Here is a 20,096-nt window from a genome sequence, read left to right on the forward strand (position 1 = left end):
ATTTTTTATAAAAACTTAATAGGGTAAAGCTTGCTTACTCTCTTACAAGTCTTTCTAAGTCAGAGCAGAAAGAAGAATCCATGTTATTGAAGTACTCTTTCAGGATTCGATCCTACAGTGAAAGGCATTTTGGGCAGAACTCTCGATCTGTGTGGTAAAGCACAGTTTAGAATTGATAGAATATAAATTATCTTGCTGCTCCTGGAAACATAATATGTTTTTCATTAGTGTTTTGAGGTCCTTAGCGCAGTGAGACATTTAAACATGTGAGTATCTCAATTAAAGTCTGTTTCTACATGTGTGGATGAGGGGAATGCTCTTCAGAAGCAAAATTCTCCATAAAAGACCATGTTATATCTGTAAATGTCTCCCTTAGCTCAGGGATAAGGGTATGTTGATTTGATAGGCTATTTCTTCTAATTTCAAATGGTTTGACTTTTAAGGATGTACAAAATAGTACTGCTAAAAGTAGCATTCTGGAAGTTATATTTTTTTAAAGGGTGTAAATAGGAAGCAGCTGATTCTCCTTTGACTCAGTTGACTCTTTACTAGCTGGCATATGTAGAATGAAACGGATGATTCAGCTTCTGTTGATAAAATAGTTGAGCTGAAATTTTTGGAAATACAAAATACAATAATAGGAATTTCTACTAATGTTCTGTGCTTATGCATGTACACAGTCTTACTGATATTGTTTTGTGTCTAATTTTGCTATTTTTGTTTCTGGCTTTTGTATTGTAAATAAGTGATCACATACACACAGCGCATTTCCTCCTTTAATGTAATAAATATTGTAGTGAAGATCTTAACGTACCTACTGATGTCACCATAATGGTAATATCTAAAACAATACATGATTTTTAACAAGGTTGAGAAGATGATGCTGATACAGATGTCTTGGCAAGCAGAGCTGAGGAATATCATTCAGGCTTTTGGAAAATACTTGTTCTTCTCATACCTCTAACCCCCAGACAGTGGCAGTTGATCCACCTGATGGATTTTACTGTAATATTTGGGATTTTGGTGGCAGGATGTGGTGTAAGCACTCACCTCTGTGCCAGGTTTTGTATCTAGCCATTCATCTGCTTGTGAATTCAGTGCAACATGTTCCAGTCACATGCTGTGCTCTCCTCAGCACTACTGTGAAATATCTGGGGAGAGCTTGAGCAGAGAGCATCATCGTGAGAGAGAAATATATCACTCTTCATGAGGACTTCTTGAACGTATTTAAATTGTAGAAAATGACCTGAATACTTACTGGAAAACTGGTATACCCAAAAGTGACTTTTGAAAAACAGTGTTTGGAAACTTAATGAGAATTGGCAAGAATTATGTTTCTTAATAGGATTGCATTTTAGTATAGTCATGTTCTTAAATTGTGGATTACAAACTTGGTTTGTTACCTTAATAAATATATTTCTAATGTTGACTTTTACTAAAAAGAAGCAAGTATATATATTCAGGTGTGTAATGTGTTGTCATTTGTTATTTTGCAATTCTGTCACTGATTTGTTACACTGGGATGATGTGTGAACTGGTCCTACAGCAGTATGCTTCCATTTCCAACTTCTAGAAGAAAATGTACTGTGTAGCTTGCATTTGGAACTGCCCTAAACCCACCACCTGTAGATTCAGCTGATCTTTATGAGAAATTACACATTTTCTGAAAAGGTAATGTCCTGATACTGTGGCATTACTTTAGTTCCTCTGGAGAAGAAATAATGGATTTCTTGTTATGTTTTGTGGGGGTGTGGGTGTATGAGAGTGCATTATTTTGCTCACCTCTGCAAACACGTTGTTGGTGACATTTCACACTGGGCAGCCTTGCTATATTTGATGGATTTGTGCTAAAGTTTTACCCTTGGCTTTTTCCCCTTTTGCTTCCTTAACACTTAAAATCCAAACTACGAAACTGGTATTATTACTAGCAGCTTTCCAGATAACTCCTGCTATGTATGTGGGGTTTTTTTTCCCCTCTTAAGTAAAGGTTTTAAGCATTCCTGATGCTAAAGGGCTCATGTAAAAAAACCCCTTATTTCCTAAAAAAATTATGAAATAACTTTATCACAATTCCAAGGGGATATAAATAGTTACTGTGATTAAAAAAAATATTGGAAGGAACAATACTATCTGGAGAAATGGCACAAAGCCTAGTGGATTCATATTAGTGGGCCTGAGGAAGTAACTAAAACCTTTTTGATTTGTCTCTTGCAGTTGAAGTGCAGAGTGGTTTGTGGTGGGGTTTTTTTGGTGGTGTTTTTTTTTTTTTTTTTTTTTTTTAGCCAGTAAGACTTAGGTTTTGATTCTGCAGCTCATAAATAGTTGTATGTTATGAGAAGAGTTTGGATCCAACAACCTTTAGTTACACGTTTTACTTTTGTAGCTACTTTTGTAGCTACTTATGTAGCTATTAGTTTTAAGTAGTGAGAAATATGGTGTGTGTCAGTAGTCTGAAGTAGGACTGCGATATCCCTGTTGTGCATGTGCTCTGCCCTGTTTAGGTAAACAGAGATTGTCATCAGTTTACAAATGAAGTGAAAATGCCAGTACAAAACTGGGGGTTAATGATAAGAACTGAAGGAAGCAATGAAAGATGACAGTTGAAGTAAGAAACAACTGTTCAGTTGCTGTAAAGCTCTGCAGATAGAAGCATCTAGTAATAAATGCTTAGTCATTTCTGTGTTGGTTAATTAATAGTAATATATTCTCCTTCAATGCTGCCTCAGTTGTGTTTTCCTGTCTAAAGGGTTATGTCTAGTATGAGGCAACCAAATTGTTTGGTTTTGGATAAGGGGATACTTGACTATAAAGTGACAATTTTCAGTAATTTATTTTTCTGATAAATGTAGATAGAATTTATGCACAAGCAGGTTCTAAGTTTTCCTGACTTACTGTTTGTTTTTTTTTTTTTGTTTCTTTAATTGTAAGATCAGGGAAGATGACAGCCAAAACCATCACTGGCCACTTTGATAAAATTGATGCAGTTTATTGGTAGGTGTGTTGCTCTTCAGAAGGAGTAATAACTAGAGATGATTTTGAACAAAGGAATAAAACCCAAAGTATTGGCATTTGGCATTCTTAATAAATAACTGTTGAAAACTTATACTACATATCACTAATTTTTGTTCTTAAAATAAGCAAGCTTCCTATGCCTGCCACTTATCAGGGAGTGTTAGAATGCTCTTAAATGTGAATTTCTTTCATGCAAGGCAGAAAGAAGAGATGTAGTTAGGAATTCTTGAATTGGGTTGCTAAAATAGCAACACTTACTACTGTTTGTGAGCTACTTCAGAGAATCTCCTAAGACCCCTCTTTTTTTAAATTCTTGATTATTTTTTTAAAGCATTTAGATTTAGTCATTTGTTAAACTTGTCATCATCAGTTCTTTTTTTTTTTTACATAAATTCTCTGCTGTACCTAGAATTAAGATTTTTATTTTAATAATGCACATAGCTTGCAGATACATTTAGAAAGGATTAATGAAGTGACCTATTACAGTCCAGATTTTTATGCTTAGATACTGCATCAGTATGATTTTTTTTTTAAAAAAAAAATGTAGGTCATGGGATTAGCATCAGGAAATATATTTTGGCAGCATTGGGATGCTGTCTTGCATGAAGACAGGTTGAGTTTGTTCACTGTTGGTGGCAGAAGGAGATGGTCCACTTCACTGCAAAGCTGTTTATTGCAAGCATATGTGCCTGCCATGATCTTAAGCATTGTTGTCTGCTGTTTAGTATTCTATTCTGCAGAAGTGGGTAATGATCCAAAAGGTTTATTTTTGAATACTTGTTGAGAATAGGGAGAGATGAGTTGTCAGGTGTTAGAAAATTTGGCCATGCAAGTGAAAGCTGATGCATGTATAGCTAGTTTGGTGATTTTCAGTAGACGCTGTGCTGCTTTACCTTGGTAATATTACAGAGGTAATAACCTCATGCACATAAAGTTAACTTTTTCGTGAATTATTCTTATTCTGTAACACTTTTGGAAGAGACAACAATGCAGTGTTTCACTGAGACAGTAATTCAAATTTGAGACTTTGAATGTGAAGCTGTCTCATTGAATTGGGGCTTTTCAGGGTCTTGCAAGGTTTCCAGATTCGTTAATATCTGGTTTCTCCCTTGAATTTTCTGAAACGAAAGCTTAATTTTTTTATTTTTCTTTTTTTCTGAGTACTAGCAGTTATTAATGGTGGATGGGTTTTGCTGTCTTTGGTTGGTTTTTGTTTTGTTTGTGAGATTCTGAAGTCCTAAAATTCCTGTCCTTGCTACTTAGCTGAAGGCAGTTTGATGGAAGGTCATGCTGACTGGTCAGAAGCTGTTCAATGTAAATCTGTTATGCCTGGATTTTCCTGTTGTATGTACTGTCTTTTGTGAATAACATTACAGGATGAAGGAGTGTAGCCAGAACTTTGGTAGGACCCTAGAACTGACCTTTATTCTTTAGGCAGCAATTTTGCTGTGTCTATGCAGCTATGAGAAATTATTTTTTTACCCTTATGCAGTCTTCTAGACATGTGACGCAGAGTATGTACAAATTTTGTACAAATTGTACAAAAATGTACAAATTTCTTCAGGAGGAAAGCATTTCTAGATTTCTGCTACTGGAAATGGGGTGGGGTGGGAAGGACATGTCATTTGTAGTCATAAAGATCATAGCTCCTAATAGAGCTGCAGCTTTATACTGTTAAGTTATGAGTGGAGCTTGGAATGTATTTTCCTCCAAATCTTGTGCATGGGGAAACAAGCAAAGAATTTAATTTACCAGAAAATCCTAACTTTGGACAGAGCAGATGCAACAAAACTAGTTTTTCAGAATCTTGCATTACCGGGTATTCTGCAGGGGGTTTATGCACAAAATCTCTTTAAAGTATTATCATCATTGACCCACCTAGAAAGCTGGGTAGTTAAATGAAGACCTGTAATTCAAGAATTAATGGAAATTTGTTAGGTCTTTAACCAGCTAATGTAACTGTTGCATAATGACCATTAACACTTGTCGACCTGATATTAGCGTGTTTTGTGTGTACTTCACACTAATATATGGAAAAATGTCTACTGAGCACAATAACTGCTTCAGCTGGAAACTTGGCAATTCTTCCACACAAGAAGCAGCCAATACCTCCCACAGAAATGGTCCAGCCACGCTAGCCTTTGACTACAGAAGTGTTTTCACTAAGTTTTCAAAGGAGTTATACAATCTGGCATTGTCCCTACTAGGGCAGTCTGTTTTGCAAACCTGTTAGTAAGGTATTGCTTGCTTTTCAAAGCTTGTGTGCTTGGAAATTATAGACGCAGCAGATGATTCCCACAAAGAAGGCTTCAAATAAATGAGAAGAGGTTGTATCCATTCACTTGAGCATATTTAGATTTATGAATTTGTAATTATTATCTTATACTTCCACAGGCTGTCCTTCAAAGCTGCTCATGTAGGAGGTGACAGCAAAGACTAAGCTTTCTGCAATACAGATCTGTACTCCACAAGAAAAGTCTGAACAAGAATTAACTCTTGGAGAAGCACATACGCATGCAGATAGCAAAACGTCCTTCAAGTTTCTAGCTGTCTGATGGAACTGTTTATATCGATATGTAGGACCAAGTCATCAAACTGAGGATAGGTCTTCTCTTTTTTTATTTATACAGAACAGTCTTGAAGCATAGCTTTAAATTTCAGCCTTCTAATTACTGTTGCCTGATGGCGTAATGGGAATTTCATGTTGTTGCAGTGATTTGGAAAGGTGGTGTCATCTCTTGGGCATCAAGATACTGTTCTGTGACAATAGTAATCTATGTAGACTATAAGAAATAATTTTAATAAACTAACTTGCAGTTCTTGGTCTCACAGACATCTCTGCCATGTAGTTGATAATGTTATAGTGGTGATAAGTGTTGCGTACCTCAACAGAAGCATCTGCACGCAAAATTAATAACTGCCTGCCTACATACAGCCATCCTTGCTGGGTATAGGATGCATCCTGTTTGATGGGTGCATGCTGATAAGGAAGATACACCAGCATAGCAAAGTAACTTCATTTGAAATTGTTTTTTTATCTAAATAATAATATTGATGTTTGCTAGTAGGTTTTTGTTTTTTCCCCCTCCAATCGAATCATATCTGGTTGAATGCCTTGGGTAAAACAACCTTATGTGCCACTCTTGCAGGAGGATGTGGTGTGCAAGAAATTTTTAAGATTCAAGTGGTGTAACGGTTATGGAAGCTAGTTTTTACTAGTGTTGGTTGAGATCTGTTTTAAACTATGTTGACAAAGCCACTCAAAGTACATGTGTATATAGAAGACTGAAAACGCTGATAAACCCCCTCTCTGAGCCTTCTTCAGGCTGAATGTATTTTTCAGCCTCTCCTCGTGAGAGATGCTCCAGTTGCTTAATCATCTTCGAGGCCCTTTGCTGAACTCTGTCCAGTAGCTCTATGTCTCTCATGTACTGGGGAGCCCAGAACTGGACACGGTACTGCAGATGTGGCCTCACCGGTGCTGAGCAGAGGGGAAGGATCGCCTCCCTTGACCCACAATGTTCTTCCTGATGCAGCGCTGGGTGCTGTTGGTTGTCTTTGCCAGAAGGGAGCATTGTTAACTTGTGTTCAGCTTGCAGTCAGCCAGGGCCCCCAAAATGTGGTATACCTCTCTTGGGGACTGGTTTGGGGTGGGATCCCTCCTGCAGCTATGCTGGAGATCTCCCTGCTAAAGAGGAATTGGTGTTGCCTGTGCTCTGTCTGCATCCCCACACTAGAGGCAGCTGCTTACAAAGCCTGGTCAAACCTTGTCCTAGGGGCTGAGCCAAACGGTGGGCAAGTGTCTTGTCTGATGTGCCTGGCCTCACGTCAGCCTATGTATATTAATTGATGGTGTGTTTTGAGCAGCTAGAATGCTTTTGCTGCAGTTCAGATATTGGCCTTAGCATCTAGTCAGACTGTAAAGTGGTCTTAAGGTGATGTGCAGGTAGAGTTAATGTCCAGAATATTGGGGGTTTATGTCTCACTGAATCCATAGGCCAATAAGAAAAATGTGTTTACACAGTGAATGGCTTTGGAGGGGGCTACAGTTAATGTATTTAATCTTCTTAGAAAGTTGTTTGAGTTTTGGAGGGTTGTTCAGATTTGCTATGATGTTAAAGTAAAATATTTCTAAATGCTTTCTTTCCCTACTCTTCAGAGTCCCTTTTCTTGCTTTCTTCCCTCTTTTCTTCCCTGCTTTCCCCAACCTCGTGGAAAAAGTTGTAGTCTGCTCTGCAGAAGAGTTGTCTTCACATGAAAATTTGTATTCTGGTGGATGCTGGAGTTAACTTTTTAGGCTGGGTTGTCACCTCAGTATAGCTACTTTAGTATCTTTAAAGGAAAAAAGATTATTAGGCTGACAGCAGTTAGCAAGTACCTGTAGTAGGGAAACTTTACCCAGAAATGATGATGCTTTTGCCTCCTGGAGCTACCCAACTGTTTTTAGTCCAAACTGCTGTGCTGCTTTGCTTTGAGCAGAAGGCTGTGGGCACGTGGGGACACTGGGGACGCTAGCCATGGGTTGGGCTGGCTGACCTTCAGATGCTTTGGTACTTGAACCATGCTTGAAGTTTGTTCTTTTCTGTTTTAGAAACCCCAGTTCTTGATGTTGAGAACCTCAATCTCTCAGCTAAGCAGGGTTTAAAGGCTGGTTAAGGCAGAGTATGTGAAGCTTGTTACAAGAACTCCCTTTCCTGAACCAGTACTGTGGTGTGGTGAACAAGTTGGCCTGTAATTTTCATGTTGCTTTTGCCAGGCTACATTTTAACTAAAAATGGAAGCTTGTGCAATGCAGACCTTCTTTTCCTAAGTAGCCTGTCTACTTTTGTTCTTGAATGAGCTGTCTTTAATGTAGAATTGAAAATACCTCAAGTTGCCAGGATTGCATTCTGCAGGCATCACAGGATGCTTTCAGCATACCTAACTGAAAACTTAACCTGGTTTAAGAAATTAAACTTTGTGGAAAAGTTTGCTGTTATGCTTCCTTACTCTTCTTGCAGGCTGGTTAAAGTAGCTTTTTTGTTTTGTTTTTGTTTTTCTTTTTTGCAGAAGGCATATGAAATCTGCAACACCTCTCCTGCATTAATGAGGGTGCAGCACAGGACAATAATGGTGTGTGTTTTGGCCTTTGCTATTGTGTATTCTGTGTGCTGTTAGTGTTCCAGCATAATTTTACTTGTTTACATTTCAGGTAATTCTTTAAGAATTTAATTAGATTTCATTATCTCTGCAGTGTGGGCAATTTTTTTCCTATCTTCTGAAAGTTGAATATAGCTGATCTTTTTTCAGAACTTAAAAATGGTCATGTCATGTGTTTGTGTCTTTGAGGGGGGGAGGGTGGAGCTTGGCCTCTAAGTGTGAGTTACTGTTTTATGTCTAAAAGTGTGTTGTTCTGGCAGTAACAAACAAAACTGCTTACACTGTGATGGTTTCATAATCACAGTATTAAACTGTTCATCTGTAAATGAGCTTGGATGAGGATGATCCATATCCTAAGTAGCTTAACCTCCATACCAGACACTGAAGTGGTTTGTAAATTTTCCAGCTTATAGTGAACTGTAAAATCAGAAAGACACATTTACATGTAAGCATTTCAGTTTAAAGTATATGAAGTTGTTGACTGGCTTTCTGATTTAAGATTATTTTGCTTCAGTACATTCTTGCTTTGCGCTTAGAATAATCTTCCGCTGTCCTGATGCAGTGGCTCTGACTATGTACGTTCGGGTGTCTATTGACATCACCTATAGCCCTTGTCTTCCTGTGTGTTAGTGACAGACTGCAGGTGTTCTGAAGGTATAAGCGGTTGTCTAATGTTTCAGATCTTGGGGTGAACTATAATTATTACTTTGTGCTGCCAGAGTAAAAAAAAATGTTCCAAAATCTCTTACAAGAAGCTTTTTCACCTTGCTACAAAGCCAGTTTGTATGTTAAATTATTACAGTTTTCCAGACTGCAAGTGTGTGAGTTACTTAATATGACAATTTTTACTACTTAGTATCTTTAGTGATTTGAAGTCGTAACTCTTCTAGAAGAGTGTTGTGCTCTCGCTTGAGCTTCTTAGTAGGAGGTTTATATAACTTCTTTTGATAAAATAGGTAGCTTGATATTAACTGTGCTTGCAAAGCAAGCATATGTCAGGAATGGTATTGAGCAGAAAAAATTTCAATGCTTTGTAAATGCAGTTGGGGGGGCACTTTGTAGTGCAGTGAAAATAAGTCTTCTATGAGTGAGACAATGTTTTGTTACAATCCTAAACTCTCTAATAGTAGGGACTTCTGTTGTCACTAGAGGAGATTTGATGATGTGAGGATTGCAGGAGTTTTCTTGGAAAAAGAATGTTAAAAGTTCTTGACATGAGCAAGTCTTTCGGTTATGTTAGTATTATTAAAGCAGTGCCCATTTTCCTTCATGAAGACAAGCCAGCTGTTTAAGTTAGCTAACAAAAATTAGTCTGTGCTTTGATGGTATTTTGATTTGTTAGGTTGGTTTTTTTTTAGAAACTGGTATTATTTCTTGATAATTGTACTAATTCTGGTTTTGGTTTTTTTTTCCAGAATTTACATGTTTGACAGCAGAAGTTGGCTTTCTACTGTAGTGAGAGAAAATGTAAGTAGAGAAATCAGATAATTTCTTTTTCCTAGTGCTTGAGAAAGTCACACTATTTTTAAAGAGTGTCTAACTTGAGGTTTCTGGCTGTTAATCTGTGCAAGTCTATACTTTGGCATGTGTATTCTTATGTCAACAGGAAGAATTTTTAAATGGCCAGGAAACCTGGTAAATAATAGATGTTAGTGCCTGCCGCCTTTCAGAAATGGAACTGACAAAGCAGAGGGAGACCATAGATGAAACTGTTTCATCTCAGTGGGGCAGGGAACTGTAATAAATAAAATTATGAGAACAGTTATTCTCTCATGAATGAAAAATTACTTATCTGCCATGTTTGACAAAAGAAGGCCAAATTTCTTTTGAGCAAAGTGGTTCTTGTCAGAATGTTCTTTTCAGTGTGTCAGTATTATTTAAACAGAACCTGAAAGTTCCAGAGTTTATGTTCTATGTGATCATAATTATTACTAATAGTCTTGGAACAGTGAAATATTCATTACCTTCCAGACTATAACATCAAATGTTTCCCTGTTGTAAAGCCCTTTATTCTGTGAGGAACATTACTAGTTAGTCATGTGTTGTGTAGAAAGGATTTGCTCAGTTAAACATGTTACTATCAATTACTAGTTATTTACATGGTTTTCAAAAAGCAAGCAGCAGGCTAGCCCCTGTCTCTTTCTCTAAATCTGTCTTCTGAGATGTTCTCTACTTGGTTACCTTGGTCAACCCTAGACACCTCCAGTGTTCTTTTTTGGAGAAGCAGAAACTGAAACGGAATACAGTGTTCCCAGTGTAGACAAACCATTGCTTTTACTCAAAGGCATTATGCTGTTTTCAGTATTTTCTGTCCTATTTCCTGTGTAATCTTTTGTTTTAACCAGTGCTGGTTATTAAGCCAATGTCTTTGAGGTATTCAGTGCGTGTTCTACAGGGTTTTTTCCCCCCATTCAAATAAAGTTTGTCTCTCAGAAGCTTGTGTGATTCCGTAGATTTCTTATGTTGTCTTCCTGTATACCTTTTCTATGATTTTTAACTTCTGAAACTATGGACCCCTTTTTTGGTGATCACTGTATCTGGAGGTATGTATACTTTAGGATCAGAAGGCAGCCCCGAATTTTTTCATCTTCTATTTTGGATCATATAAATGGGGGAGAGAACACCTCAAATTTATTCCACAAGCAATTCTGATCTTACTGTGTTTTCTATTGAATAAAGGTCAAATAGGGATCAATATATACTTCCGATTAAATAGCAAAAAACCTCTCAGCTTTTCAAAGCCAATATGGTGTCAAAACATTGGAACTAATGGTGGATTGTTTATAATTCCTCTGTCATTGTGAAAATGTACAAGCTGCTGTGCATGTTGCTAATAGGATTTATGGTATCTACTAGATTAGTGCAGCTTCATTTAATCAGATGACCTGCTATGTGACTGTCTGGTAGGCATAACATGAGCTTATTATTAAGGTTGTGAAGTTTTGGGTCTGTTTTTGGAAATTATGTGTTTTGCTTTCCTTCTAGCTGTTTTGTATCTATTGGAGTGATGCATATTAGCAGGAAAGATGCTGAGGGAACAAGTATTGGACAGCCTATTCATTTGGGAGAAGGTGGTTTGGCTAACCTTCTAATGAAATTATTGTTAGAGTATTATTACCCAAGTACAATATAACATTAAACCTTTTGCGTTACCAAAGTTTGCATCAACAGTGGCTTGGTAGGGTTACTTTACTTTTTGGTAGTAGCAATGTATAGTTAAAATACCTTGTTGCAAACAAGGTTTGGCTATCAGGGGATAGAAGATCTAAATATTTGATTTAATGATAGCTGTGATTTAAAATTGTGTTCTCTCCTTGAATCTGTAGAGATAATTCACAGGACAGGCTGTTTCGGGGAGGATGGAAGACTCTGTCCTTCTTTACTTTTTTTTTAAATAGGAATGGTGTGAGAAAATTAAAATACAAAGTGGTTAGTAAGAGTTGCCTCATTGCTATTACCAGGTGGTTTTTCGGAGGAATCATATTTAGTTTTTGGATGAGTTGTATTCAACTCTTCCCATTTCTCTTATAATGTAGGCAAACAGTCTACATATAAATGTGATGATATTAATGATACCTTGGTTTCAGTAACTGGACTTAATTGCATAAACAGCTTGAGCTCTGGAAAGGACACTAGAGTTGTAACAATGAAATGAGTGATTTTGAGTTCTTCCTTAGTCTTTTAATTGTTCTGTCACTGTTTTCTGAGTAGTGAGCTTTGCCTTTAAATTAGAATTATTATACTGGGGTCCTAAGTATATCTCTATTTGCAGGAAGTATGTGGAAGTTTTGTAGATTTCATAAGGCTTTCCATTCAGTTCAAAGATTCTGTGTGAAGTTGTTCAACATATACATCCACTGGGCAGACAGTCAATTATATAACTTTCCTTTTGCATAGGAATATAGCTCATGTAGCTTAGAGGAAAAACAAACCCCGAAGTTGTTACTTTGAGGTGAGTGACACAAATCGTTTTGACATAGTTGAATTGTGAAGTTTTATCATAAATGGAAAGTAATAAATTAGGTGAAGTCAATATGTGATTTTCCTGTGTGGGGAACAAAGTGACTTTTCTATGGGTAACTTGTAAGAAGAGATTAGAGACTTGGGTCATTTGGAGTAGTGAAGACTAGTAAACTGACTTTGCAAGTATGCATATTGTTGTCCCTAGCAAGAAGAGAATTATCTACAAGGTATACTTGTCAACAAGATTAGGGGGAATTAGGCTTAGAGCAGAGACACTTAAGCATTTCAGCCTCTGGAAAGGTCTTGAATGAGTTCAGCAAAGTGAATGTGTTATTCTTGAGAAGACTGCCTTCAAGAACACAGTAACATATTCAAAAGAAAGTGAGGTAAGCATGGGTTTGGCTGCCATCTATTTCCTTACAGCTATGGTGATGATTTGGAAAAAAAGTGTGTGGAACATGAGTAGTTATTTTTTGCATGAGGTTTGCTTGATTTGGAAATTTTGTAATGTCTTTCAAACCCCCAGAAATACAAGCATCATCCAGTTCAAGCTTACAGTTTCTCCTAGAAACCGTCCTTTAAAATGGGGGTGAAATGCCTTTTAGAACATGCAAAGAAACAAAAATACATTATTTCCTGATATTCAATTGTGCTAGTTTGTGATGAGCATATATCATATGTTGAACAGTCTCTGCTTGGTAGTTCTGCATATAATACGAATAAATGTGTATAAAAATGTCCCATGTATCAAGAGTGAAAACAGGTAAAAATATTTTGTTTTCCTATACATTTTCCTGACTTTACCTGTTCTTGCTCTTTTAAAGATTTGGGTGTGTTTTTCAAATGTTAGACACTAGTAAATTCTGCTGATTTACAGTATAGCTGAAAGGTACACGAGAGGATGGAACCCTTTTTCCCCCACGGATCTCATGTTTCTGCCGTAAATTTAATTGCCTAAGACTTAGTGTAAAAGAAATAGAGGAATCACCAAGCTGGTTGTCCCATAAATTTTACAGTCTGCTTCAGGGAACTGCTATATTTTAATGCCCTTGGCTTCATTAGGATTTTTGTTTCCTGAGTGTTAGTGAGTTGGCAGGAATTAGAACTTCCTGTTGACGTTGAAGCAACAAAAACTACAAAGGGGATGTGGAAATCTGGTTTAATTAATTCCTATGGATGCTGTCAGAAATGCAGTCCAGAGTTTGGAGTTGCTGGGAATGTGCGGGGGCTAATTTATGACTCAAAAAGTGTATCTAACTTCGAGATAGGGACTTGCTCGGAGATACGATGTTGGAGGTGGGAAAGACATGAAGGGTCCTATGCATTCGGCTACTAATTGTCATGCAGCAAGTAATGAAACCTAAGTCCCACCTAGCAAGTGGCCGAAGGTCAAGATCCATAAAGCTGCTTCAACAATAGTAGTTAAGTTCCCTGAACAACTTGCTGCCTCGTGATAATGGAGACAGTGTCTTATATGTAGGTGTGAAGGTTTCTGCAGCGATGGTAAACCATTTTGAAGTTGTTCATTAAAAAGAAGCTTTCCTTAAAACGTTAGTGAGCAGCTGTCTTGATGTGGAGCTCACAAATAAAGCATTTTAGGAGGTTAGCTGCGCAATAGGTAGGGCAGGTTACGTATATGCATGTTGGACTTCCCTGTGTGGCAAAGAACATTTATGAAATGACTCCGAAGGTTGAATTCCATCAGTGTGTTTAGTAAATCCTTACAGATTGTGAAGTTTGGGTTGTTCTGCCCCTGCCTAAGTGGGACTTGGAAGAGAATGGAGGCAAAGTGCTGCGGCAGAGTATTGTCTTGAATTTGGTCTGACAGTCTCTTTTGTAACAAAAGTACCCGTACAGTTACTGTGCTAGGCCTGTCAGAGTGTAATGGAGGTTTTATTGGTGTGAAGACACACACGTACATGCTGGTTAAGCTATGATATCCCACCACCCAGAGAATGCGATTTACGTCCCTTCAGCTTCTCATGTGGCTGTATCAGTGTTACTGCTTCTGTGTTACTGCAGAAGACACTCGATATTATTGGGCTGCTTCATCTGGCTTTACGTTTGCAGTAGTACCCTTCAGTGCGTGCTATGTTAAGCATTAAGGCACAAGCCATGAAATAAGCTTGTATGATTTGTTTTAAATTGCAGGGTTCAGTTTCTGTGAAGTAAACTTTCTCAGTATGACTTTATTCCTAGGATTAATGTTCATCTCTGTGGGCCTCTTCCTGTTCGATATGAAGAAGCTTTGTTTCATTTAATTACGGGAGAATTCTGTTGCATAGCGCACACATTCTCTAGTAACATACAACTTAAAATAGCGCCAATTTTTGTATCTGCTTTGACTGACATTAGATTATTCATCCTATTATATTTAAATAAAGCTGCATGTAAATTTTCAGTGTAGTTACCTGTAACTGTGCAGCTGGAATTCTAGTGTCCTAAATCTTTACCTTAATCCTGTCCTTGAGTTGCTGTGACCTTGAGCAAAGCTTACGTTTTGGGTCGCTACTTCTTTCTCTGAAACAGGAATGATACCATCTCTAAATTCTTTGTATTCTGCCTGGAGAAGTTAGTATTTGCTTAGTGCAAAATGGGCTTATATATGAACTTGGAGAATGGCAGAAAGAGAACTGGATATCAAAAAGCTAAAAGATCTGAAAATTTGCAGTTTATTCTTAAGAACAGCCTTTAGAGTTTAATTTCCTTATGGCAAGAGTAGTGCATACTGTTCCACAATGTGTGTGAATACACAGGAGCTATGGACAGTGATGACTGCATGTTAAAAGCTGTAGGGACACCCAACCACAGAGTGTTTTGTCTTAATTGTAGAATGAACAAAATGTCTTGAGAAACAGAAGAGCATTTGAAACAAAAGGTGGTTATAGGATAATAAACCACTCTAGATAGGTTTTGTCTTAACTGGATTTTGGACTCTGCTGAACAAGCAGTCTTAAAGGGACTTACAGATGACCCTGGGACCAGAAGAGAGGGAGACCTAGTTTCACAATACAGTGAAAGGGCTTTGAAGTTGTGTGAATGGAGGTTTTGAGACAAGCTAGCTACAATGACATTTCTAAAATATGTTGGGTTTCAGAGAGGAGCATAAATTTGTAAATGATGATACAACAAGATGTGACATTTGTTCCTTGAGGTCCTTGCCTTGGAATTCAGGCCACTATGAAGAGAACTCTGAGATATGTCTGGTGATGTGGGATAGCAACATTTAAGGAATGTTAAACTCTTAATAACTCTTTTGAGGCTTCTTGTCTTTTGACAGTGATGTTTGCTCCGCTGCTTTAGTTTGCCTCCACAGTATATTCTCTGTTACTTTGGTAAAAATTTGGAATTTATCCTCATCTTTCTCCTTGGGAAGGGCTTTAGGGGAAAAAAAAACAAACACAACCAACACACGCATGCTTGCAAAGATAAATAAGCTGATTAAATCTTAACAGAATAATATGTAAAGCTGCTAGCAAAGCATTTGCTTTGTTTAATAATAAAGGGTCAGTTCTGGCTAATAAATGTTCAAAAACCATGCTACTAGTGTTTACTTATAAACTCCAGGTGATCTGTGTAGCATTTGAAAATGGAACAGATTATCTTGTTCTGCAATGAAAGATAAAACTTCATCAGCATGTTTCCTCAGCATCTCATATTGGTATCAAGCTGCAGAGATTTTAAAACAAAGTTCAAGAACAGCTGAAGTTTAGGTATGGAATGCTAGGGAAAACATCAACACTATCTTTCTGGAACAGTGGCTTTTAAATTTAAGTTCTATGCTTAAATATCTAGATGGTTGTTATTTCGGAAAACAGTCCCATAGTTCAGGGACTGTATAGGTAGTAGTTGAGAGTTTTCAGTGATCATTATGATTTATTGAGCCTCTATCTTGCTGGCTGCGGAGTACAGCAGGCAGAGGGATACGTGTTAGTAATTTGGTGCTTATTGATGCTAGGAAAATAGAGTCTTAGAGGGGGAAAATGTTTGGCAGCAGTTTCTCAAACTCCTCCCTTCATCCTTACATTCAAAAAATAATAGTTTTATCCTGACAACATGTTAGAATCTATTCTGGATATCTCAGGGAGACAATTTAGCAATTGTCTTTACAAAAAAGTAAAATCCTGAACAACATTTGTGAGCAATCTCATTTTATTCCGGTATTGGAACACTTCTCATAACTGCTGTGTTGCAGATAGCATTCATAATAGGTCTTTTCTACAGCATTTTGCAAGTGCTTGTGTCAGTCTGTAAATGCTTAAGGTGCTTATTCTTTGGTAGAAGGATTTCTTACTCTATTCTTAAAACCTACAGAGCAGTTCTGATTTTCTTGTCTAACATTAGGGTATCTGCTGGTTCCCTTCTGAGAAATTTGAGTTTATACAAAACCGAATCAGAAAAACACTAATTTAAAAAAAAATTTGCAAAAATGAGACCTGGAGGAAAGGAGTAAGTCCAAGTAGTATTTTAGTTACTGTGGCTGGAAAAAAGTGAAGTATATTCATGTGTGGTAACACCTTATTCTGAAGAGATTTCAGAGAAGTATTTTCATGTGTGTTCCAATACTTATAAACCAGTCTGCCTTTTTTCAAGTGGTGTTTGAGGTGGCTGGAAGGACTTTTCTACTCCAGTAACTTCAGGCTATGACTGCTACTGATTCTCATTATTATCACCTGTCTTTCAGATTTCTGGTTGTTTCAGAGGTGGCAGTGAAGCACACCTTTAGCACAGGAAAATGAGTGAGCTTGACCAGTTACGCCAGGAGGCTGAGCAACTGAAAAACCAAATCAGAGTACGTATTGTATCCGTGGATCCTGAAGCACCAGTACAGATGAACTGTCATTTGTGTGTATTGAGGAGAAGAGAGATGGACAGAAACGATGTGTTGAGTTAAATAGTTTCACAACGTCAGAGTTAATGTTGTGGATATTTAGAAAGGGCAAGTGCCTGTAAAGGCTTTAGGAAATTATTTTTTGGTCTTAAATATTACTTAGAAAATAATAGTTATGCAAATAATGCACAGAATGCATTTAATCAAAATAAATGTTTACTGAAGTCTTTCTGAGGCAGACCATAACCAATGTTAAGCAATGATCTGCTTGAGTGAGGCCAGCTTATTCAGGCCTTTGTCCAGTTAGGTCTTGAAAACCTCCAAGAATGGAGACTGAACAGCCTGTCTGGGCCAGCAGTTCCATTGCTTGACTGTCTTCATGGTGAAAATTGTTACCTTTCTTTCAAAAGAAGAAGAAAATTTCTGAGTTATAAATGATCAATATGCTCAATGTGTTCTGACAGCAGACAGCATATTATGTTTGTGCTGCAGTTAGGCTGGGTCCTCTCTGGTTGACAAGCAGAAATGCTTTCTGAATTTTGTTTTGAGTGTGCTTGATCAATTTGACAAAACAGAGAGAGAGAGCATAAAGAAATGTACAGAACTTTCTCCGATTTCTCCAATTTTCTCCCATTGCAGGATGCTAGGAAAGCATGTGCGGATGCCACCCTGGCTCAGGTAAGCATTTAAGAGTTTAACATGAATTATGAAAATTTGTCTCCTTTACGAAAAGAAAATATGGTATAAGAAGGTAAGTGCAAGTGAGTATTTTTTGCCTCCTTTTTATTAGTTTTTTCATTTTGCCTTCAGGTGGTTTCTTCCAGAAATAAGTACGCTGTTTACATTTGTCCAGTTTTTGAGAGCAGTAGCCTTGAGCAGTAGCTTCTTAAAGAAGTGACTCGGGGCACATCTCAATGGAAAATAATGCAGGGGAGCCTCTGTGTTCTGCTGCAGATACGGTGATAGTGCAGTTGCGTTACCGTGGCAGTCTGAACCATAAGACCTGCTGAGGTTAACCTACTTATTTCCTCATGATGCTGCACTTATGTCTGAACTGCTTCTGAACTCGGGCTAATACCTTTGCATCTTGCTGTACTATCACATTTCCATCCTATTGGCGTGGCTTCAGCCAGCATGAACTTGGGGAAAGGAAAATTTGTACTCTGGAGATACAGCTCTGGAGATGTATCTCATGGAGGTACAGTAGCATTTTTTTCTAGAAATCTGGTAGGAATTTAAACTGAAGCAGCTTATTATGGCATTGGAACAGGTGGCAAGTCTTTGTTTTTTTTCTAGATACATCATGAATCAATTTACTCTTGTCACCTATTTCACTATATTTGCTTGAATGCTGACTATTAATCCTGTGTGTCTGATTTAAGATAGCTGGTACAAAAGTGATTGATGTCAGCTTATTAATTTAAAATGTCACTAAAGTATCAAGTAATAAAGGTATGATCAGTATTTATTTAAGTGTACATACATATCTTGTGATCTCATTTTATATGAGGCATGATGTAGAGTATTTTCCAGGATGAAAGTTTGGAAAAAGAGAAAAGGAAAAAAAAAAAGCTTCATTATTAGTTAATATGAAAGATGTCCACCATGAAAGGAGTTTATTTCAGGAAAGCTTTCTTAGCTGTTCATCTGACTCCTAAGCTGTGTTGATAGCCTTTGAAGAGAAGCAGAGATCTCTACTCAAATGCACTGGCTAAAGAATTTTGTAACACAGACATGAGAAATATGCAGACATTATCCATAAAATAAATTTAGAAACTCTTGGATTTGTTGTGGAGTCTACTACTTAAGGAAGTGTTGTACTGTTTTGGCGTTTTTTTTTGGGTGGTTGTTGGTTCTTTCCAGACTGGAGAACTTAATTAATTTAACAGCATAATGACAGCTAAACTTCCTCACTTTGCTATTCACTTATTCTAGAGGCTACTTTTATGTTCAAGAAGTTACATCAGGAGTACTATGAATTTGATAATCATATACTTGGAAGGGAAAGCCATTTGGAGCCGAAAGCAAGTTATTAATTCATTCTTTAAAGGTGGAGACATGTTTAAAGCCTGATATACCTCCCCACACCCATCTTTCTAGAAAAAAAATGTTAATCTAGTGCTTTTATCTGTACAGGAGTAGAAAACTCAGATCAAAGGTCTGAAATCCTAGAAGTCTGAGACGATATAACCGAAACAAAGTGATTTCTGAGACTCTATAAATGCAATAGAGAGGCTGTTTTCTTCATTCAATAAAGATACAGCACATAAAATGATGTAACTTTTGATTAGGCAACTTGTAAAAACTCGGTCAGTGTTGAAAATGTTGGACTTTACACTGCATTGAAATGCTCATTTAAATGTAATTGGGTATGATGTGTTACTTCTGGAACTCTGAAGTGAAAAATTCAGTGTGTGACACCATTCCTGTTTCAGATCACAGCCAATATTGACCCAGTGGGGAGAATTCAAATGCGCACTAGAAGAACACTCCGGGGACACCTGGCTAAAATTTATGCAATGCACTGGGGGACTGATTCCAGGTGGGTGCTAGTGATAACAAAATTGCATCACTGGCTTCACTGTTCTTTGGAAGTTGGATGCCGAGGTTGCTGTTATTTTTCCGTTTCTTGACCATTAGGAACTGCTAATTCCAAGAGAACTCAGACAGCCAAGAGAATTCAGAAACAGTTAATATCACTTTTTCACTCCTAATGTCTGTGTTTTTGCAATTCAAATCTAAGTTTGATGGCACAATACCTGTCTTTGTTTGCTTGCCTGAAAAATGTAGTTGCAGTAGCACATGAATTTTGAGGAGCTGTGGAGATAGAGTAGGTTTCATTATCAGTTGTCTTTTTTTCCCCTAAATGCTTCCTCTTAACTACTGATACTTGGTTAGAGAGAAACTAAATGACAGTAGCGTTAGCTACTTTCATTCTTTTTTCTTTACAAGAATTTTAAGGCACACTAATGGCAGCAAATTTTCAGACTTCAGTTCAAAGAATACGTTGCTGCTTCCTTGCAGGAACAGATTAAAAAAAATCAGTTTCCCCTTAAGAATTCTGAAGTTGCAGCTAAGGTGTTTGTAAGTTACAGGTAGCCTCTGCTGGAAGCTTGATACTGAACTTACAGTCTTAGCACATTTGTGTAAA

General features: G+C 37.4%; 1 protein-coding gene across 8 annotated transcripts in view; it reads left to right on the forward strand.

Moving 5' to 3' along the window:
* GNB1 (G protein subunit beta 1) overlaps positions 1-20,096 on the forward strand; it is a 45,636-nt gene that overhangs the window by 11,895 nt on the left and 13,645 nt on the right. For 3 of the 8 annotated variants that reach the window (XM_055704525.1, XM_055704520.1, XM_014278846.3), the window contains exons 2-6: positions 8,062-8,124; positions 9,567-9,618; positions 16,799-16,906; positions 17,585-17,623; positions 19,381-19,487. In XM_055704525.1, coding sequence (XP_055560500.1) covers positions 16,850-16,906; positions 17,585-17,623; positions 19,381-19,487 — 203 coding nt within the window. In that variant the 5' untranslated portion in view covers positions 8,062-8,124; positions 9,567-9,618; positions 16,799-16,849. Of the gene's footprint in view, positions 1-8,061; positions 8,204-9,566; positions 9,619-12,368; positions 12,501-16,798; positions 16,907-17,584; positions 17,624-19,380; positions 19,488-20,096 lie in introns of those variants that run through there. The other 5 variants (XM_055704521.1, XM_027803384.2, XM_055704522.1 and 2 more) reach the window with 4 other exon arrangements.

The sequence above is a fragment of the Falco cherrug genome, chromosome 3 (assembly GCF_023634085.1).
Source record: "Falco cherrug isolate bFalChe1 chromosome 3, bFalChe1.pri, whole genome shotgun sequence".
In the NCBI taxonomy this organism is placed as follows: domain Eukaryota; kingdom Metazoa; phylum Chordata; class Aves; order Falconiformes; family Falconidae; genus Falco; species Falco cherrug.